Source organism: Lacerta agilis, chromosome 2 (assembly GCF_009819535.1).
Source record: "Lacerta agilis isolate rLacAgi1 chromosome 2, rLacAgi1.pri, whole genome shotgun sequence".
Classification (NCBI taxonomy): domain Eukaryota; kingdom Metazoa; phylum Chordata; class Lepidosauria; order Squamata; family Lacertidae; genus Lacerta; species Lacerta agilis.
Window position 1 is genome coordinate 80,623,211 of NC_046313.1, and position 22,372 is coordinate 80,645,582.

Sequence of the window (22,372 nt, forward strand, 5' to 3'; positions counted from 1 at the left end):
ACCTGCAGTAGCTCTGCTTATAGAAAGTCAGGTGGTGTCTGTACGGGGAAGGCTGTAGCTGAGAGGTAGAGCACATTCTTTGCATGCAAAAGGTAACAGGTACAAGCCCTAGTATCTCCAGGTCGGGCTGAGAAAGAAACCCCTGCCTGATAGAGACCCACTGCCTGATAGAGACCTACTGCCTGTCATTATAGACCATACTGAACTGGATACAGCGATGTTCTGACACACAATAAGGCAGCTACCAATATTGGTATAGTTAGCGGTATGTGGTGTTACCCCCAAGCTGCAAGTTTTTTCCTGACCTTGCAATTGCTCTAATCATTCTGCAGCTGTGAGGTAAGCTGGTACTCTCTCCTGGGTTTGTGCCTTGGATTTTGCCATGTTGTAACAAAAAGCATCCGTTGATGCTGTCTGGACTGAAGATTTGAATTTGCCCAGGAGAAAGTGATTGTTGCTCACATGACCATCAGGAGTGGGGGATGCAGCCATATGATCTGATTGGCAATCACTTTCTCTCAATTGCAGGGTGACACTGCCGTTGTGGAGGGCCCACCAGGTGCTCGGGGGAACAAAGGGGAGCCGGTAAGTGTCTTGGCTATATATATATATAAAAACCTCTACCATGTGGCGGCGGGGGGGGGGGAACATGTGGCACTGAAGTCTGCATCCCTAGTCCTTTCAACTAGTTTTCTTTCCTTGTACCTGTTGATGTTACACCCAGTATCATATCATATAGCATTTGTACTCTTCCGACGGCACTGCTGGTTATTTACTGATAATCCCTCTTTCCCATCCTCTTCTAGGGAGACCGTGGCCTAAAAGGGATGGAAGGTGACAAAGGTGACAAAGGAGACCAAGGCATCTCTGGAGAGAAGGTACCAGAGCAAATCCCTGGGTACCTGCATACATGACTTGCATTGGGTTGGGGTTGTATACCTGTGTCTGAAGGCAATGAGCAGATATGGGGCCATATTTTACACAGATCATAAAGTTGCCAACTCAGAACAAGTGGTTTGTTGTTGTTGTTGTTCAGTTGTTCAGTCGTGTCCGACTCTTCGTGACCCCATGGACCAGAGCACGCCAGGCACGCCTATCCTTCACTGCCTCTCGCAGTTTGGCCAAACTCATGTTAGTAGCTTCAAGAACACTGTCCAACCATCTCATCCTCTGTCGTCCCCTTCTCCTTGTGCCCTCCATCTTTCCCAACATCAGGGTCTTTTCTAGGGAGTCTTCTCTTCTCATGAGGTGGCCAAAGTACTGGAGCCTCAACTTCAGGATCTGTCCTTCTAGTGAGTACTCAGGGCTGATTTCTTTGAGAATGGATAGGTTTGATCTTCTTGCAGTCCATGGGACTCTCAAGAGTCTCCTCCAGCACCATAATTCAAAAGCATCAATTCTACGGCGATCAGCCTTCTTTATGGTCCAGCTCTCACTTCCGTACATTACTACTGGGAAAACCATAGCTTTAACTATACGGACCTTTGTCGGCAAGGTGATGTCTTTGCTTTTTAAGATGCTGTCTAGGTTTGTCATTGCTTTTCTCCCAAGAAGCAGGCGTCTTCTAATTTCGTGACTGCTGTCACCATCTGCAGTGATCATGGAACCCAAGAAAGTGAAATCTCTCACTGCCTCCATTTCTTCCCCTTCTATTTGCCAGGAGGTGATGGGACCAGTGGCCATGATCTTAGTTTTTTTGATGTTGAGCTTCAGACCATATTTTGCGCTCTCTTCTTTCACCCTCATTAAAAGGTTCTTTAATTCTTCCTCACTTTCTGCCATCAAGGTAGTATCATCAGCATATCTGAGGTTGTTGATATTTTTTCCGGCAATCTTAATTCCGGTTGGGGATTCATCCAGTCCAGCCTTTCGCATGATGAATTCTGCATATAAGTTAAATAAGCAGGGAGACAATATACAGCCTTGTCGTACTCCTTTCCCAATTTTGAACCAATCAGTTGTTCCATATCCAGTTCTAACTGTAGCTTCTTGCTTCTTGTCCCACATAGAGATTTCTCAGGAGGAACAAGTGGTAGAGGGGTTTTGGGGGGGGGCTGCAAAACACTACTAGGACATCAGCAAGGCAGGCTGAAAGAAGTAGGTTCAAATTCTGAATTCTAACTGGTGTACAATAAGGTTACCAAAAGATATAATAATGGCACAATCACTTAAAATTAACCGTAACTTCAGAAAGCTTAAAGTGCTTGCTGAAATAAAAAATGTCTTCACCAAGTTCCAACAGGGAGGAAGCTTGTCTGATCTCGGCTAGGAAGAAGTTGAACACATGACTCCTAAACTCTGGCTTTCGCCTATAGTAATTTTGGAAAGTGATTTTTGTCCCTTCAGCGCCAGGATGGGACAACCAACTTCTTTTCTCTGTTGCCCATATTTTTCATTAACATTCACTTTTATAACCTATAGGGAGCGAGAGGTGAGCAGGGAGAGAAGGGGTCAGCAGGATTCCCAGGAGCACGTGGTCCTGGTGGGCAGAAGGTAAGAGGTTATCTCATAATTCACTGATTACTGTTGTCCTGTATGACTTCAGGAATGACACCGTTTGACTGGTGGAGATGTCAGGCATGAAGAACACTTTTTCATTTAGGGTGGTTTTTAGGAGACACCTGCTTTCTTAAAAACTACTGCACAAATGACCCCGCAGGTTTCACGTCTAAAAATATAGGATGGCCGTACTCAAAGCTTGCAATCTAAAGTATTGGCATAATATGGCTGGTTGACAGCAGCTAGGATATCAATGCGATCTCATCTTTTTTTCAAGTATCATTGCGGGTGCTTTGAAACTTCTGCTAGCAAGAAGGCTGCCATTCTGGAATGGCTTGTGCCCTTTTGTAGTCTTCATTGTTCTTAGAGACCCTCATTGAGACCAGCAAAAGTTTTAATTTAGATTTTGAAGCTGAAATGGCCATCTCCCAGCCTTTGATCTTTATTGTATGCAGATCTGTGTGCGGGTTTCTTCTTTGGCATACCTGCCCACTTGACTTCCTCACCTTTGTATTAAGCATTTCCATATTGTGTATTTGCACAGGGAGAAGTTGGTGCATCGGGAGAACCAGGAGAGCCGGTGAGGACTTGTCCTTTGCTGCTCTTTCTGCTCTGTCTTATGCAGATCGCAGCCTGAGACTCACAGTGACTTGCCTTCCTCTTTATCCCTCCAGGGCCAACCCGGGAAGGATGGCATCCCAGGCACCAGAGGGGAGAAAGGAGACATGGGTCCTTTTGGGATGCGAGGTCCAAAGGTGTGGCATGGCATAGCATGATTTGCTTTCTTTTTGTGTTTCTCCCTGTGATTCTGAGAGATGCTTTCCAGACAAGAAAGTACTATGTGAGCCCTGTCATGAAACAGAGTGGAGCTGAACCTCTCCGGCAAAGCTACAGGTGAAACTCGAAAAATTAGAATATCGTGGAAAGGTTCACTTCTTTCAATAATTCAACTTAAAAGGTGAAACTAATATATGAGATAGACTCATGACATGCAAAGTGAGATATGTCAAGCCTTTATTTGTTGTTATTGTGATGATTATGGTGTACAGCTGATGAGAACCCCAAATTAACCATTTCAACTTTGTGGTTTTCATCAGCTGTACGCCATAATCATCACCAATATAACAAACAAAGGCTTGACATATCTCGCTTTGCATGTCATGAGTCTATCTCATATATTAAACTCCAGTAGCTAATGAAAACAATTGCTTACATAAATGGAATTTTCCACAATATTCTAATTTTTCGAGTTTCACCTGTATTTTAATATACTTGGGAACTATCAAAGGGGAAGTTCAGATTTTGTGGTGGTTGTGGGGTGTGTTGTTGCTTCTTATAACCCAAGACTGCTTGTATTATCAATAAGAGTTTCTTCATCTTGTAATCAATGATTGCATGTAAAAGCTGCCTCTGTAGCTCATCAGAAATGGGTGTGAAGATCCTTGGATTATACTGGCAGAATACATCCCCTGCTGGCCTGGCACAGTGGGTAAAAACCTTGGGTTGGATGTGGGAGATCCATGTTCAAATCATTCCTCAATCATGCAGCTTATTGGGTGGCCTTGGGAAATTCTGTATTATTCAGCCTGGTCCATTTCACCAGATGGTTATCATGCTATTGTCATCAATGGGCTTGCTGTTGTTTTGTCTGGGCGGGGTCAGGAGATGTATTCTAAAATCCTAATAATTTTTAGTAAAGAATGGCAGTGAACTGTGTACACTGAACAGTACTATAAAAATGGTTTAAGACTCATTTGTGGCATTCTATTTCTCTTCTACCTGTTGTAGGGGGACCGAGGGATGAAAGGAGCCTGTGGCCAGGATGGAGATAAGGGGGAGAAAGTAAGTGCCAAAGTTTCTCTTGGTTCCTTTCTTTTTTCCTTTTTGCATTATGACACATTGGGTGGTACTTAAATAAATAAAAATGCCAGTGTAAGGATTAGCGCTAGTGCAAGGGGATTCCACCCCCCCCCCTAAAGCACTAGAAGTTTTCAAAACATTGCTTTGGGCAAGCACAGAATCTGTATGTGTAACTGCACAGAAATTCCATTCAGCTGAGCAATTGGGGAGGGGGGTAGGTTGCTGTTCCTGTTCCTCAGCGATCCCAGCATTAAAAAGATTGCTTTCCCTGCACTGCCATCAGCAGCACAGGGATAGCAACCACTGCTGCATCAGGATCACTAGGTATTCAAGTCTTTAGCCTCCCCTTTCTCCAGCAATCTTGATGCAGCTGAGATCGTTGTGCATATGTGTGTAACATGCAGCTGTGTGAGAGAGATGTGTGACAGCGCAGCAGCAGGAGGGTGTGTGTGTGTGTGTGATTGTGCTTATGTCCCTGCCCACCACTGTGCCTGCCCATCAGTTCTTGTTGCCCTTGAGGGCAAAAAAGTTGCTCACCTCTGTCCAAGAGAGCAACCGCTCTTCCTTTGAAGAGTGTGTGAGCTCACTGCCATGCTGGTGCCCAGCATTTCCTTCTCTTGTGTCCTTTCTCCGTCTCTTCTAGGGAGAGCCAGGCCTGCCAGGCCGAATGGGACTTGCTGGAAGGAAGGGTGACCCTGTAAGTATTCCTAGCACATGCCAATGAAGCAGTGTGTGGCAAGACATGTGTTTGGAGAGGTCAGCCTACCTTCTGCTTTCTATTCCTAGGGTGATGTGGGCCTGCCTGGAACCCCAGGAATCCCTGGGAAAGAAGGCCTCATTGGACCCAAGGTATGGACTAGAGAACATTTATGTGGACTCAGTAATTGGGCTGGAGGATGGCCAGTAATAATGCAGCTGCATCCCAGCAAGATGGAAGTACCGAGGATAGGTGGTTCTTGGGTCTGGTTTTTCTTTTGTGTGTATGTGTGGGGGGGTGGGTCTTTATGAAATGCTTACTCTTACAGACACATCTAAAAAGTCCGCTTCAGTTACATACTTGATCAATATGTTGTTTTTTGTTATTAGGGTGACAGAGGATTTGATGGCCAACAGGGATCCAAAGGAGACCAAGGAGAAAAGGGGGACAGGGTATGTTCTTTCATTGGAAAGTGGTGAGGTTTCTGTTTTCATCAGGATCAAAGGTAGTCTCGAGACTGCTGAAGAATTTCAGAGCATCCCTGCATGTCCCTTTTCTGTGCTCTGGCACACAATGTGATGCCCTCAGACATGCGTTTCATCTTCTGTGCATCTGCTGGGCACCTGTGAAACCTCATTAATTGCTAAGCAAAGCTGCTTCCATCAAAAATTGCAAGGCCCTTTGAGTAAAAAGCGTGGCGTGTGAAACAGGAATCACATTGTCTACATATAACTATGGTAAGACATACTTTCATTCAAGCACATGAGGAAGGCAAAAAGAATTGCTCCATAACTGAGAAGGAATGGTATTAGCATCACATGAAAATGAACAGTGGGCCAGTATACTACAACGTGTACTAGGCACCTGATAAATGCTTCCCATCTGATAGCAAGAACACCGTTGTTAAGGGCTGTAAGCAGCTGTGATAACACTGGAATCCTCCTATCAGTGAAGTGCATTTTGTTTTTGAAGGCAGGAGAAAATCCTCTTACCATTTGAACGACTTTAGTCCATGCCAGCATTGCATAATATTGGCCTGATGCAGAAGCAAGGGGCAATCAGTTTTGTTTGCAGGTTAGGGATACCAAGTCAGGACTGTTCCTATTCTTATCTTCTGTTCCTTATTTCATAGGGTGCTGCAGGCATTATTGGCTCTCCAGGACCCAGGGGCAGTGATGGACCACCAGGGCCCCCTGGACCCCCTGGCAGCATTGGCCCAAAAGGCCCAGAAGGGATTCAAGGGCAGAAGGTAAATGCCCATCATTTTCCTGAAAGCAAAATGTCTGTGCTTTTTTTTTAAAGTTGATTTGTTGCACTAGGGCTTTGATCCGCTTCATTTGTGCAAATCTAAATCTCCAGTTTTGCACTTGTATCCCTCCGACAAAATAGTGATGATCTGGAGGCCCTGTGTCCCCCCAAACCTGCTGTCTCTTCTTTTTAAAGGGCCACATAACATCTGAGCTGGAGAGGCAATGCAAGAAGTGCTAAAGAAGAAGAAGTGAAATAAAGCAATTGTCTTGGTGTGTTTGATTTCCCCATTTTAGGGTGAGAGAGGGCCACCAGGAGAGTCCGTTGTAGGAGCCCGTGGAGTCCCGGGTCTGTCAGGAGAAAGAGGGGAGCAGGTTTGTAAAGATGTCTGTAAGTCCCTTTGGAGAAGGCTAGCTGGCTGGATGCTTCATTTACTTTGAAATAAAGTAAGAGTGAAGGAATTCCATCAGTTCTGGTTTGGTGTTATTCAGATTTACCCAAGGTGCACAGGCCACTCTGCAGAGTGTTTTGAGCTATTGAGCTAGGTTGTCCAGGGGCCTGTAGGATTATGGAACTGGTAAGTCCTTTCTGCACAAAATATACACACACTCACTCCAAATTTCACTGGAGATTTCATCTGACTGGGCTTTAAAATCTGCCACCATATTCTCTCTCTCTATGTTTAAGCCACAATCCTAGAACAGAAACCTCATCATACCTCAAGTCCTCTGACAAAATGAGAAAACGCAATTTGACAGGAAGGTCATTTCAGCCTCTCACAGTGCTGCTCCTTTATATATATGCTACAGGTCTTCATGAAACCTCAGTTTTAATTTGGAGTGGCAACTTGTAAGTGCTTTAATAGATAAAAGAACACATAAAGAACTATTTCACGATCAGTAGTCACTTTGGTCACACTAGTATCTCCAAGCCAATGAAATGGAACCGACAGGCTCCAGACAACGGCAGCAACAATGCCCAACTGATGGAGCCCTGGTGTAGAAGTTTGCCAGGGATCATGAGGAAGGCTGGGGAAGGAGCCACGCACTGAGCAGACCAAGACTGGGCAGGATCAGGCAAAGGAACAAGTTCTGTAGAGGAGTTGAGAACCATAGGATGGAAGGAGTTTGTAGTGGGTACATTAGCTATAGCTGCAAGGAGGATACAGGAAAGAAAATATATATTATGCACAGTGGGGAGGAAAGGGAAAGGAGCAAGGGAATCTCTGGCCAGATGCATTTTCTTTGTGGCTTTCAGCCATAGGATCCTTGGATACTTTTGCTCTCTAGGCTGTATTCTCAGAAGTAGAGATCTGAAACTAGCTGGCTGACGGAATCCTCACCTCCCACACCCTTATATGCCAGATTGGCGGGGGAGGGGCACCCCTGTTGGTCACCTGACATCACGATGGTGTCCGGTGACATGTTTTCCTTTGCCTGCACCGTTTGAAATCAGACTTTGCAGGTAAAAGGAACAGCACTTGCGGGGGTTGGCAGTCAGCTGATTGGCGGCGCTTGCAGAGCCCCTTGCTTTTGAAAGCAGTGCTGCTGTTAGCAGGTGGCAGAAAATGGCTAATTAGGGCCATCGGTTCTGAATGATGTGCAGCTCACCTGGGCTAGGTAAGGGCCAAAGGCTTATGTTATCTTCTCACAATGGCCAACCAGCTCGCAGCAGGACATGAGCACTGTAGCAGTCGCATCCTGCTCTTCATTCCCAGCAATTCGTATTCAGAGGCTTCCTGCTTCTGACACTGAGCGCCTTCTCTAGCTTATATTGCAGATCTTCCAGAAATTGAGTAAGTTTCTTAGCATTATAATGTATTGTCTTCTGTCATCAACTTGCTGAATTCCTTTGTTTTTTGTTGACAGGGAAGTCCGGGGCTTGATGGCCTCCGAGGAGAGAAGGGAGATCCTGGAATGACGGTGAGGAGAGAGACCTAAGTTCTCTGGCATGACATTTGAATAAAAACTCTGGGATAGGATGGCCATTTCAATATTGCTACCCCTATAGCGGCCAATGGTGGTCAATGCAACCAAGTTTCTTCCTTTAGCAGGAAGTCAAATTCAGTCAAACTCTTGGTCCTGATTTCTTTTAAACTAAGGTTACCAGACGTCCCCGTTTCCCAGGGACAGCCCCCGGATTTACAAATCAGTCCCCTGACAAAATCCTATCATTCCTACTGAAATTGAAAAGTGTCCCCAATTACATTGGGAAAAAATCTGGTAACCTTACTTTAAACTTGCTCCCTGCCGCTTCATCCATTTTGACTCTGCTGTTGCACCGGAATGTCTTTAGGCAACAGAAGTTTGCGCTCTTAACATTCCCTGCATGGGAGATTCATGCAGGGTTAATAGAACTCATCATGCTATGCACTGTCTCTTCTGCAGGAAGAAGAGGTCCGACTGTTTGTCAGGCAGGAGATGAGTCAGCACTGTGGTAAGGCTCCACCCGCCACTAGCCTTTGGCCACCTGCACCTCCATCCTGCTGTTTTCTTCCTTGGCTCTTCCACCTTATTCTGTCTTTCTGAGTGCCCTTCTCCTCCTAGCCAGGGGCGTCGCTAGGGGGGTGCGGTGGGGGCGGTACGCCCCCGGGCGACAGGGGCCACAAGCGGCGGGTGGGGGCGACAAGCGGCGGGTGGGGGCGACAAGCGGCGCCCCTCCCGCCACTCCCCAGGCAACGCCGGTCACCCCGGGAGCAGCAGCGCTGCACGGATTGGGTGCTCCCTCGGCCGTGCGCTGTTGCTCCCGGGGCGACCGGAGCGAGCGGCGGCGCATGGGGGTGACAAGCGGCAGCCCCTCCCGCCATTCCCAAGTGCTGCCGCTCCCTCCGTCACCCCAGGAGCAACAGCGCACGGCCGAGGGAGCACCCCGTCCGTGCAGCGCTGCTGCTCCCGGGGTGACCGGCAGTGTGGGGAGTGGCAGGAGGGGCCGGCGCTTGTCAGCCCCACGCGCTGCCGCTGGCTCCGTCCCCCCGGGAGCAGCAGCGCACGGTGTGTGCGGTGCTGCTGCTCCTGGGGCAACGGAGCGAACGGCGGCACGTGGGGGGGGACAAGAGGCAGCCCCTCCCACCATTCCCATGCGCTGCCGCTCCCTCCGTCACCCTGGGAGCGGCAGCGCACGGCCCGACGACGGAGGCGCACTCTGTCATCGGATCGCCGCTTCCACAGCCTCCTTTTGAGCCGGAGAGCTTAAAAGCGAGCTCTTCGGCTTAAAAGAGGGCTGCAGAAGCGGCGCCGGCACCCCCGGAACCGCCCTGGGGGCGGAGCGTCATGACGTCACAATGTGATGTCACGGCGCCCCGCCCCCGGGGCGTTTCCTTTGCCGCCCCGGGTACCGCGGAGCCTTACTCCGCCACTGCTCCTAGCTTCACAAGTACCCTAACTGGGCCTGAAACATACTTGTTCCATGGTGATAGGTACCCATGTATTTCTCAGGCTGTCCCTTTGGGAGTGTTCTGTCTGAGCCAAACTATACTTGTCGTGCAAAAGCTCTGGGACTGGATTATCAGCTGGTGCCTTCTTTTTTTAATTGAACAGCAGTTGTGGGTAGGTGAGAGAGATGCAGCAGGCATGAGGGTTGTGGGGTGTTCAACACTGCCCTCAAGTGCTGTTGTCTCAGTCAGAATCCACCTCCAGTTTTTTTGCGGGGGAATAAGTTCCACGGGGGGGGGGGGAGAGGCAGGCGCTAAAAGGGTTAAATTCCGCTTCCTCCCCCTTGCTGCTACGCCAAAGAAATTGACATCCCCTCTCCCCATGGCTATGTTTCGGTTGGTTTCAAATCTTCCACATAGCATGTAGTTTGGCCTTCAGTGCCTGACAGCTGAGACCCAAAACTGGGTGCCTGGACGAATTAATCATCATCATCATTTTATTTGTATGCTGCCTTTCCACAGTTAAAAACAATGCTCAAGGCGGCTTACAACATGACAAGATTTACATAATTACAAAAGTCATAAACAATAAATAAACCACATCAAAAAATACACAACCAAATGGAAAACAATTTCCACATAAATCAAAATCAAAAAACTAAAAATGCAGCATTAATATCACAGTTTAAAATGACATAAGTAAAAAAATAACTGCAATTTTTAAAAAGAAAACAAAAAAACAAAAACGGAGCCCTCTCTGCCCAGCGGCAGCAGTCCTTTATGGAGCCCGTCAGGCCCCGCCCTAGGCCAGGTGGTGAGTGGCAGGACTGGGGCCCTCAGGCGCTGAGCAGGGGAGTCCAAAATGTTGAACACCCAAAAATCTTTTAAAATCATTTTTCAAAATCTAAAACCAAAACATTTAAAGGGCATTGCAGATGAACAATTCTTCGCCAAACTGAAAGAAACGCCTATTTCTCGTTTCAGCTTGTGGAGGCCAGTTCTCCCCTCCTGATCGACGTGAGTATATTTGTTTCTGTTGGATCAGCTTCCTCTTTACCGTAATCAAAATCCCAGCCAGCAGGAGCGGCTGGCATGGTTGGGACTGTGCCAAGGACCTGCCCCTCTCCACAACTGCATTGCTGCCTTGTACCAGAATGGGGTGGGGCAGAACGGAAGCAAGTTTGGGGTGTGTGGGTGCATCACCAGGAGCATCTGATTGGCTCTGCGCTGACCTCCCTGCTGCCTAGCCCCCCACCCCCACCCCAGCACCTTCCAGGGAAGCAGCAGCAGTGCTGTTGTCAGGAGGGTGGCTCCTCAGCACCATCCCACCATGCCAGCTACTCCGGCCAGTCAGCGGTAAAGAGCAGCATCCTGCACATCATGGATAAATGAATATGGTTTGTGCTTCCAGGTATGCAGCAGGCTTCATCAGCTCACTACATCCTTTGTAATGGGCACTGTTTTTATCACCCCATTCGTGTTTTTAATCAATTTACTAATTAGCGCTAGAATTCTTTTCCAGCTATATTTTGTAAATATCAAAGTATCAGTGACCTGTAATGTGAGTGTTTCATAGCACTATCATATTCATTTTTTAAAAATATTTTTTTTTTGTAATCAATACACAGCAGAACTTCCAAGTGGCCTCCATTTTAGCAAGCTGTTTAATGGCAGCACCCGAAAATGGGTTACACTGTTACAGTGCTGAGTTTGAAGCTTGAATGGGAACATAGTGAAATGAGCAGCAAAGCTTTGGGGAAACCTAGCACGAATTATCTTCCTCTTTGTTCTCAAGGGAGAATGGTGTGTACGGGGAGAGGAAGCAGAGGAATACAGTGGTACCTCGGGTTACGTCCGCTTCGGGTTGCGTTTTTTCAGGTTACGAACACCGCAAACCTGGAAGTGAATTTCGCCACACGGACGCTTCTGCGCAGTTCGCATGCGCAGAAGTGCGATATCATGCTTTGTGCATGCGCAAAATGGACGCTCGGGTTACGTACTTTTCAGGGTGCGAACGGCACCCCGGAACGGATCAGGTACGTAACCCAAGGTACCACTGTACGAGCAGAGGAAGAATTTTGGAAGGGCAGTGGGAGACCATGAGGATCTCAACAGCACAGGGAGTCTCAATAGCATGCATATAAAAAGCATCCCCAGAAGTGCCGGCATCAGGGGTGGGAGGCTCTGAAGCAGGGCAACACCCCTCAGTCACCTGTGCTCAGGAGCTTGTAGTCAGAATTGGATTTCCAGAGGGAGGACTCGAGGGACTTCTCAGGGCTCCCACCTGCCTTTAAGTTTGTGCATGGAATTCACCTCCTCCGAATATCTCACAGATAAATGCTGCATACCTGGGAGCAGCCAGTGCTGTTCTTATTCGCCTCCCTGGCATATACTTTCTGTTTTGCTAGTAGAAGCTTTCCGTGTGTTGTTGTGTAGTGCTGAAACGTTGATCCACCCAAATGTGCCAGGGCTCAAGGGCACAGTCCCGCTTCCAGCATGCAAAACTGGGACACAGTTCAGCCGTGCAGACTCTGGTCTGCTTTGCAGAAGGGTCCTCTGCCACTACAGGAGGAAAGGCCTGGCTGAATTGGAAATGCCATTGGATTGGGCTGCTGGGGACAGAACGTTCTCTCTGTTACAGTCGGCCCATCATGCAAACCTTATGTCAGGGTTCTCCCTGTCTGATGTGTTTCATGGCCGACTTTTGTGGAAGAGGGCAACACCGGGTGCGGCTCTTGAACTCTGGCTGTGGGGTGGGTGAGGGCCTGTGTTTCATGTCTGGGGTGGGAGGTAGTACAGCTTGTCAGTCACTCTTACGTGCTTGTTGATGTTTGTGTTGTGACCTTGCCCCTCCCAGGTCTCCTCCCCAACTATCCATCCACCCAACCGTTCCCATCTGTCAATGCTCAAATAGTCCCTGTGCTTAAGTTGTCCCACGCTGAGGAAGAGGAAGGTGAGTCTTGTCTCTTGCTGTTTCGTGTGCCCAGCATCACCTCTGCTAGCATGCGCAGAGGTTCTGCCACCAGCCTCCCCTTTCCTTGCCTTTTCGCTTCCCTTATAATGCCAGCCCCAGGAAAATGCAAGCTGTTTCAAAGGCAGGGTTCGGTGATATGCTTGGATCTTTTGAGGGCAGGGCCATTTCTGCATAACGAACGTAATAAAGTGAAAATAGCAAAACATCCTATGGGGATGTTGAAGACTTGACACATTCATTGCAGCATATAGTTTTGCAGACCAGAGCAGCCCTCATTGTCAAATGTATGGTCTCCTTAGCTTATCCATTTGTCAACTGAGGACAATTCAGCTTTCTTTATCTGACAAAGTGCAGTCTAGCCAGCAAAAAGCTTGTGCCGTAATAAACTTGTTAAAGACTAGCAGTCCTTTTTGTTGGCTTTGCTACAACAGATAAACATAGATGGAATTGATAATATTGCATTTAGGGCGGTAATAAGGACAGAAGTACTGGCAGATCCTTCTCATGGTGACAGACCGTGAAAGGACCCATGGCTACAGAATATGCCAGCTACGGAAGTTGCCTAAAGGTACCCTTTGCTGGAAAGTTGCCATTTGATTACCCAAAATACATAAAGTTGCTATGTCCTTATACTGTGGGGCTTGTCTTTGGGGCAATAAACCGATATGGCATAGATCAACAGCAAGCTATGTAACAATTCTTCATTTCATGCATAAAACTAAGCCAAACTATGGTTTGCTGTGAACAAGCAAATGCGCAAGTTACCATGCTACCGGGGCTAAATCATGGGTTGGCTTAGCATTACATCCAAACCCGAGCTTTTGGTTTGTCTCCCCCAGACCAACCATGGGTGGTAAACCAAGACAGACTTTGGATACAATTCCTGGTTTGTCTGGAGCAAGAGCTCTGCTTCCACAGTCGGAGGCAGCAATGCTTCTGAATACCAGTTTCTGGAAACCACAGGAGGAGAGACTGCTCTTGTGCTCGAATCCTGCTTGCTAGTTTCCCACAGTCATGTGGTTGGCCACTGTAAGAACAGGATGCCAGACTCGATGGGCCATTGGCCTGATCCAGCAGGCTCTTCTTATGTTCTTAAGCATGCTCAGGATGAGACCTACCCATTTGTTCTTCCTCCCTTGCCATCCATTCCTCATCATTCTTGGATTCCTTCTGAAGCAGCCGTTCCTGTTTTGTAGGGAGCCAGACACGACACGTAGTGAACGTAGATGACCCTGAGTATGAGTACATCTACACAGAGGAGGACTATGAAGAGGGCCTGGGAGCAGATGGGACAGAGAGCCCTATGCTGAGGGATGGTGAGCTCCATTGTTTGATGGAATTGGGACATGCTCTCCTGCAGTTGCCCCTTGGGTGGGAGTAGCAGCAGGCTGGCACACTTGGCTCCTACTGAAGCCCAATGAAAGTGATTGGTAATCTGTGGGAATCTGTGTGAAACTGGCTTTGGGTATCCCCTGCCCTATAGCATATACAGTATTATATTGATTAGAAAACCACTGCAGTTACTGTTGCTGCATACTCCTCCATGACCGCTAGTTGGCAGCCTTGGCAAGTAATATTGTAATTAAAAAGCAGCTAGGTGGAGAAGTCACTTTCCTTGGCCATAGGACAAATGGGCTTTGAAAGATGGAGAGCTTTGGTTGCCCTGCCTCCCGCCTGTGGTAAGCAACAAAGTAGAGATCACAAGTAAGCAAGGAAGATTCCATGCCCTGATTGAGAATAGAAAGAACCTTCAGTATCCAGCAAACACGTTACTCATTTTGATAAGTAACACCCTCCACAAATGAACTAGCCCCTGCAAGGTTGGTAGATCTTAAAGTTGCCTCTTGGGCTGACATATCACTGACCAGAGTTTTCTAACAGAAGGAGTGTAGTGGATTAATAAAAAAAGACTCCTTTGGAAGCCAGTAGTTAGGCCTGTTCTTTTACTCCCATACTTCTTTTCCTTGCAAGTCTCAAGGATTTTTAAATTTTTGCACTGTGCAAACTCTGTCCATGGTACACAAGGTCCAGTTTCCCCCCACTTTTGATCTTTAATCTGTAGGGGCATGGGAATAGTGAGTCTTGGATGATATAATGGCTACAGTTCACTTTCCTTTTTTGTTTTATTGTGTGTGTAGATAAGATGGTGCTACAGTGTGATCTCCTTTTGCTCTGGGTTTTGTTTTTGACCAGAAATAAATTCTGGGCCTCCTGAAACACCTTTCATGCCCTCGACATCCCATTCCTTCTTCCCGTCCTGGGGTGGTAGGGAGGATGGGGAGAAGCTCGATACAGACACTAGAAGCTTCTCCTGTGGCCATGACTTCTTAAACCAGTACTCTGCTCCCTGTTTGTAGAGGTACTGAGCCCCAGGGCAGCTTCCAAGCATGAACGGCAAAAGAGAGCTCCCTCTGAGGAAGGTAAGCAGCAGACCTGCCTCGTGACCTTTCTCTCAAAGGAGCTGTCATCTCCTTTCCTTCCATCCTCTTGGAATGAATAACGAGCCATTTGCTCCACCCGCATCTGGTGTTATAAATTGTAAAAAAGCAGGTTATCTGGGCCAAGATAAGGAACATGGGGACTGTGGGCTGTTTGCGCCCTGCCAGTCCCCAAAACCACCACCTGCACCATTACCATCAGGGCCAACCAAGATGGTGGGAATATCGGCAGGCTGAATATGGCTCTGCTCCGCTTGGATCCTGAGGTGGCCTGGTGTTCTTTGTAGAGGTGGCATTTTCTGGCAGGGCCAGTCCTCAGACTCCTGTTAGAAGCAGAACTCCAATCTAGTTGTGATGGCACTTGGAGGGCATGTTGCTTGAACTTCTGGAAATAAAAATAATGACATGTGTCCACAGCTGCATGTTTCCAGTATAAGCCCCGGTCCTCCCAGATACTTATGTCTATACTGTGGATGAGTAAACTTAGCTCCTTGTGAGGTGACGGAAGTTAGAAGGAAATCTGTAGGCTGAAGTACGTGAATGACAACATCCTAGCATAACCTGCTGATGTGTTAACTACCAACCCTGTGTGGCTCTTTTCTGTCCTACTCTGGCACTGTCTTAGGCACGCTAGAAGGTGTGCAGTGATTTCTGTTGAGGTTCTTCTCAGTGTAACACCTGGGAGCGGATGCTTAAGCCCTAGGAAATCTAATGTATAGGTTTGTTTCTTCTCCCTGCCTTCCAGCTGAGCCATGCTCCTTGCCCCTGGACGAGGGAGACTGCAGCAAATACACATTAAGGTGGTACTATAACCAAAGAGTGTCAGAGTGCCGGCCCTTCATCTACAGCGGTTGCAGGGGGAATAGCAACCGTTTCCATTCCAAGGAGGACTGTGAGCTTCAGTGCAAGTCATAGGCTGCTGCAGGTAAGATTGGTTCAAAGAGGGGCCTGGGAGCCGCTTCTCCATCTTTTAGCAATTCCTGAAGCATCTTTCCTCAACACTGTGCCCTCTAGACGCTATTGGACTACAGCTCACATCAGCCTCAGGTGATGGGAGTTGTAGCCCAACAGCATCTGGGGGACACCTGGGACTCAGCTATACAGCTGCAAATAAAACCTTTTTTAATGTGTGTTTTAAGTACAATATACAATGTGACACTAGATGGCGATGGCGAGCCTTATGGAAAATTCAATGTCTTTTTTTTCAAAACGCTTTTTTAAAAAGCATTTTCAGAATGGTTTTTATATGTGTGTAGATTCCACCCTGGTTTGGGAAGTCTGTCCTGAACCAACATGTTGAAAGCAGGATCAGTTTTAAATAATGTTTTCAAAAATTGATTGGGTTCTCTCTCTCCCCCCCCCTCTTTTGGTAGGTGGCAACACATTGGATCAGAACAGACGTGTATAAACTCTGAAGTGGGTTTTGGATTCTGGGAGAACTGACCAAAAGAAGAGTTCCGGCTCCTGAGGCTCCCAAACTATTCTTATCCTGCAAAAGGTCTTAGAGTTACACCCACAGAGTACATTTGGTCTGAGACTCATCTTGCAGCCATTTCTACTGCCTGCAGCACAGTTACGCGTGTTTGTGTGTGTGTATTTTGTATGTGTATGTGTGGGCTGCTTCAGCTGGAGCAGAGAAACGGTGCTATTCTTTTTTTAAAAAAGTATTTTGGTTGCTCTTGATTTATTTTTTAAATTAAGGTGAAATTTTTATCAAATGAAAAACATATGCATAACCTCTTTTATATATAATATAAAAAGAAAAAGAAAAGACATATTTTAATTAGAGCTCTCTTAACTTATTTGATGCTGGCCGACTGATGACACATGGAATGTATTATATAGCCAGACCAAACTGATTCTCTCAATTCAGGTTTGCATCCTTTATGAGCTTTTCCTCTTGCTCCCCTGTACTGGGGGGAGCCAAAATGCCCTTTCTGTTGCAATAAGAAGTGCTATGAGTATCTGAATTCAGAAGTCCAATGATGCATTACCAAAGCTGCAGTTCTAGTGACGCTCCAAAGGGTTTGTTTCTGCAACTCTTGACCCCCACCCATCCCAGCTTGTCAAATGAGATGATTTGCTACATCTGCAAATCTGGTAGGAGAGTTTGTCACTTGGGATGGATTAATAGGGTGTTTCTTAAGGACCTGACCAGGAGGAAGAATCTTCTAATTAGCTTTCCCTCTTTCTCTCTCAGAATCTTCCAATGCCTGCAGTGTAGGTACACCTCTTCGTTTTTCGGCTCTAGGCTTTAAATCTGCTTTGGGCAAAGTAACCATACAAGAAATCATATGCAAAGTAGATGAAGTCCAATCTTACCAAAACCCCTAGAGATATCACCTCCATGAAAAACAGGGAATTGAAAAGAATGGAACCTGAGTTCCCAGGCAAATTATTTGTTCAGCGGTGCCAATGGCAATGGTGGTTCCATTTAGCTATTGTGATTAATAGCCATTAATAGACCCATTCACTGAATTTGTCCGGCCCTTCTCACATCCAGTGGCAGTGAATTCCATATGTTAACTGCATTGTGGCAAAAGGGGCTTCCTTTTTTCCATTCTGAACCTACAGATTGTTCTGAACGTCATAGTATTTCATCATATTTTAAACAACACTGCTGATTTTATAAACCATCATGTTCTCCTTTAAATGGCTCGATTTCTAAACAAGAGTCAAATGCTAAACCTTTTCTTATAGGTGAAGCTGTTCAGTGCCTTGATCACTTTGATTGTTCTTTCCCATCCCTTTTCTAATGCTATTCTATTCTTTTTGAGATTGGGCAACCAGAATAGTAGTAAGCAGTCTTCCAAATGTGGCTGTGCCACAGATTTAAATAAAAGCACGATGAAACTGACAGGAATTATTAGGAAAGAAATTGCAAATATACTTAGCAATGTTTTTTTCAGCGTTGCTGCACATTAAGCCAACATTTTCAGTTATCTCTTTCCGAGGTAGTTACTCAACCAATTCAGATCCCACCAAAAGGTATAATTGATGTGTGTTTTTTTTGCCCCCAAACCTTCTAAAATACTGTTGTGGTTGTAAACATATTTTTTTTGTCAGAACCTATGGGGAAACACCCTCCTGTGTAAATATCACTCTTAAAAAAAGGAATTCATTTGAAGAAGTTTCACCTTAATCCTGAACAACAAGCAATAGTCTCCAATAAACAATAGCATTTTGGAAGATTCCAAACAAAAATCAGAGCACATGTATTTTGTATGAGGGGATTCTGTATGAAACACTTGTTTTTTATGTTTTACCTGCTGAACAATATTATGGAAATAATCAGTGAAATGCTGAGAATGGTGCTATGCTGTTATTATGTTGCTACCACTACAGGGCATTTTAAAAAGCTTGGCAATCATGTGCATTTCAACCTTGTCTTTTTGTTATCACCTTTTCCCAACAACTAAGCTTGCTATCTCCTCTCTGCTCAGTCCTGCTTCTCTCTTTACCTCCTCACTCTTTGGCATCCTGTGTGATCTTACGATCAGTGCAGATTCAGACAAAGCGGCTGTTTTTTAAAAATACCTTTAAAGAAAATAGGGAAACAGCTAAATACACAAACATATGGCATGTGAAGAACATAAGAAGAGACCTTCTGGATCAGGCCCATGGCCCATCGAGTCCAGCATTCCTGTTCTCACAGTAGCCAACCAGATGCTTGTATGAAGCCTGCAAGCAGGACCTGAGCCACAACACTGCTTTCGCCACTTGCGATTCCCAGCAACCGATGTTCAGAGGTGTATTGCCTCTGATAATGTTTCCCACTGATGTCCTTGTGGATACTATCTGGTGCTATTACAGTAATTATTTAGTCATCATGTATATAGGAAAGCAGCAATTTATAACCCACTGGGTCTGGTCTGGAGTAAACAAGTTGTGGGTTGTTGCCTTTGAAGGGTGGCTATTAAAACACCCCAATCTTAAATGTGTTTGTAGAAGTACCTTTACTTTTTAATGGAATTTACTTCCACCTTTTGGGCACTATCCAGAGACCATTGGGCATGCCTATGTCCCCTGGATCAAGTACACAGTACCTAACCACATATGCACACCATTCGAAATCAATTGGCTTAAGCACACTTAACTGGTGGATTGTTGTCTTAATTCCTGTTGGATTTCACTAGAACCTGTGAAAGTTTTAAGGTGGTAGCCAAACCCACTGGTTTATTAGAGTGGTACTTCATAGTTAAGGCTACCATTTTCCTGTTGAGCTCTCTTGAGTTTGCAGAACATCAGGCGTGATGCCACCAAATTGTAATTCTGCTTGCTAGCTCCAGAGAGACTCTTTAATCCAGAGGGACTCTGACAATAATCCCAGCCCTTTCCCAGTCCATGAAGAGATGTTGCTTGTCTTTTGTATTTCTGGTATGCAAATGCAATCAGTTGTAAAGATGGCCTCCTAAAATCAGAGAAGCAGATCATAACAAGCACAGCAATTAAGTGCAACAGGTGACTCAGGTAATATTTTAGTACTGGGATCTGTGGGAGAGTTTCTGATGGCATCACCTAGAAATGGTCATTTTGAACCCTCCTGTCCATAGGACACAGTTGACTACCTATATTACAGTAGTTTATCTGCCTGAGGTTGGTAGTTTGATGTTGCTGACTTTGGACATGATGGCTTCGACTAGACTACCATAGGTTTACTGTAGCCAACCTGATGCCCCACCTCAGATGCTGTGAACTACAGCTCTGTCAACCTTGACTGTTGGCCATGCTAACCGGGACTGATGGGAATTGTAGTCCACAACTTCTGGAGGGCACTGTGTTGTCTACCTGTGCCTTAGGTTATTTCCAGCTCTGTGTTCCTTTGAACAAAGGGAAAGTCACTGTCAATGTAAAATTACATGAGAAAGAACCAGCTATCTGCTATCTAGTGTTCATTGTCTCCATCATGGAAAAAGCATGAACATAGGAACCTGACCATTTTAACGAAAGATGGCAGGGGTTCAACCCTGCAAAGAAATCATGTGCTCTACTATTGCACCAAAGCTCTTCATCTATACTATCAGTACCTTGCAAATTCCAGAAGAGTAGCCAAGTTTATACTTTTATAGAAACAACAAAGAGTTCCATGGCACCTTAAAAGACTAACAAGGGTATTCCAACATGACCTTTCATCATAGCTGTCAGCTTTTCCCTTTTTTTATTCCAAATAGGATTCCTCGCAAGAAAAGGGAAAAGTTGACAGCTATGCCTTTCATAGACCCGGTATATGAATCTCACTGCTTAGTCATTCAGGCTGTCAAAAAAACAGCCATTCTATCCTGACTGTACCTAGCTAGACCACTGGATGAACTGTATGGAGGAACTCAACATAGACCTTGCTTTTTGTCCTCTGTCCAGTGTGTCTGCAGAGAAAGAAAGAAAGAAAGAAAGAAAGAAAGAAAGAAAGAAAGAGGCATTTTGGTCAAAGAGCACCACCCCCTTGGTGTACATATGATCTTTGCTGCCATCATTCACTATTTTATTCCCAAAATGCTGACTGCAGAATATAGATGCAAAAATAACTGTTGTTTCTTCTTTTTGTAAGATGCCTCTAATTATGATGTATGGTGCAAAATCCAAATGCAGTAAATGAATAAAAGTTTGTTTTACCTCATTCAGTCAAGTGTGTTCGTCAGCTGTTTCGTTAGAACCCACAACAGGACAAATCACCTACCTCTAATCCCACAAGAAATCAGCCTCCACCTGAAGCTGGTTCTGAAGATCTAATCTCCTCAGAAACACTGCGAAAGGGAACCACTTCTCTGTATTCCCATCCCAAGGGTCCTCATTCACTTTCCCCTCTGCATCTTGATGGAAGATTTGGGTGGTGTACCGACTGAAATAAAAATACCGGTAACATTCTTGGCAATACATTCATTTTTATTACAGAAATCCTTCCCCATAGCGATAAGTTCACCCTTCCCCAAATCTCTAAATTATTTCTTTCCAAGTAGTTATATAAATGTCTCTTAAATATTTGTGTTCTTAGCTGTCAACCATGAACCTAAGTCTTTAATTTTTTCCCCTATAGATAATTCCGTAGTTCGTTGTAAGTCCTTTTTATATTCCTCTGTCATGTTTTTCACCAAGATCATTTTATTTTTAATTTGAAACCCACCACCTGAGTCCTGCATCCTACCCAAGACCCTTGGTATGCTGCTCCTTGGGTCTTCCACAGTAATCACAAGATTAGCCACACCACCTTAAAGTAGCCTGCTACCTTCTGTTGTGTTGTAGGACCCTGTCCCATCGTCAGTACTAAAGAATCAACTTACAGTCTGGTTGGTTTCTGCATGTGCAGTGCAGTTGGGAGGTGCAGGTAGACCACCATTTCCTTTGCCTCACGCAGTTATGTGTTGTCTTAAGCTGTAACATAAGAAGAGCCTGCTGGATCAGGCCAATGTCCCATCTAGTCCAGCATCCTGTTCTCACAGTGGTCAACCAAATACCTGCAGGAAACCTGCAAACAGGACCTATGCACAAGAGCACTCTCCCCTCCTGTGGCTTTCTGGCAACTGGTGTTCAGAAGCATAACTGTCTCCAAGTGTGCAATTTGACTCAAGCCTCAACACTCCATTACATCACAATGGCTCACGCATTGTGAGTGGCACTGGCCATTGTGGCTTTAGAGGCACTGTACAGCCAATCCCTTTTGTCTAAACTTTATTCTTAGCTGTCCATGTGTCAGTAAGACTATTTCAATTATGAAAGGCTAACCTGATTCCCTGCTTTCCTCCCCTAATGGCTGTGGATAGCAGAAAGCAACAAACCATAACTGTCACTTGTGCTGCTACTCTTGAAGGTCAAAGCAGCCATGAATTTGGGAGCAGAGCAATGGATTCGGCTCAAATGGGCACCAGCACATGCTCTTGTCTACCAGTTGCAGTGAACAGAATGAGAGAACTGCTAGATCAATCTAAAAACCCATCTAGACCAGCATAGCACTGGCCTACCAAAGGCCTATGGGATACCCACGAGGAGGACCAGAGCATGATAGCAATCTCCCCTTTCAATTCACAGCAGCTGGCATTCAGAGGCCTACTGGCTCCAACAGTGGAGGGAGAAAATAGCCATCATGGCTAGTAGTGGTGAGGGCATCAGCTGAGGCTTGGCATGGAAAATAGATGTTCTGATACAGCTCTTACTTAGGGCTTCTTAACCTGACGACAAAACTCCATTAGTCTCATCGTTCCTTTCATCTCATCAGCACTACACCAATGCAGTGAGGCACTATCCCCTGTAAAGTAGTTTTTCCTGCCTTCCCTGCTGCAATATGATCAATAAAC

The 22,372-nt window shown here is 45.9% G+C and overlaps 1 protein-coding gene across 1 annotated transcript in view; it reads left to right on the forward strand.

Annotated features, from left to right (window-relative positions):
• COL7A1 (collagen type VII alpha 1 chain) overlaps nt 1-19,557 on the forward strand; it is a 116,570-nt gene extending 97,013 nt beyond the window's left edge. The window contains exons 103-120 of the mRNA XM_033141017.1: nt 529-585; nt 807-878; nt 2,422-2,493; nt 3,044-3,079; nt 3,174-3,254; nt 4,288-4,341; nt 5,003-5,056; nt 5,146-5,208; nt 5,446-5,508; nt 6,189-6,305; nt 6,601-6,678; nt 8,173-8,226; nt 8,692-8,740; nt 10,659-10,691; nt 12,532-12,627; nt 13,845-13,964; nt 15,832-16,011; nt 16,460-19,557. Coding sequence (XP_032996908.1) covers nt 529-585; nt 807-878; nt 2,422-2,493; nt 3,044-3,079; nt 3,174-3,254; nt 4,288-4,341; nt 5,003-5,056; nt 5,146-5,208; nt 5,446-5,508; nt 6,189-6,305; nt 6,601-6,678; nt 8,173-8,226; nt 8,692-8,740; nt 10,659-10,691; nt 12,532-12,627; nt 13,845-13,964; nt 15,832-16,001 — 1,269 coding nt within the window. The 3' untranslated portion in view covers nt 16,002-16,011; nt 16,460-19,557. The remainder of the gene's footprint in view (nt 1-528; nt 586-806; nt 879-2,421; nt 2,494-3,043; nt 3,080-3,173; nt 3,255-4,287; nt 4,342-5,002; nt 5,057-5,145; nt 5,209-5,445; nt 5,509-6,188; nt 6,306-6,600; nt 6,679-8,172; nt 8,227-8,691; nt 8,741-10,658; nt 10,692-12,531; nt 12,628-13,844; nt 13,965-15,831; nt 16,012-16,459) is intronic.
• Nucleotides 19,558-22,372: the final 2,815 nt, after the last annotated feature.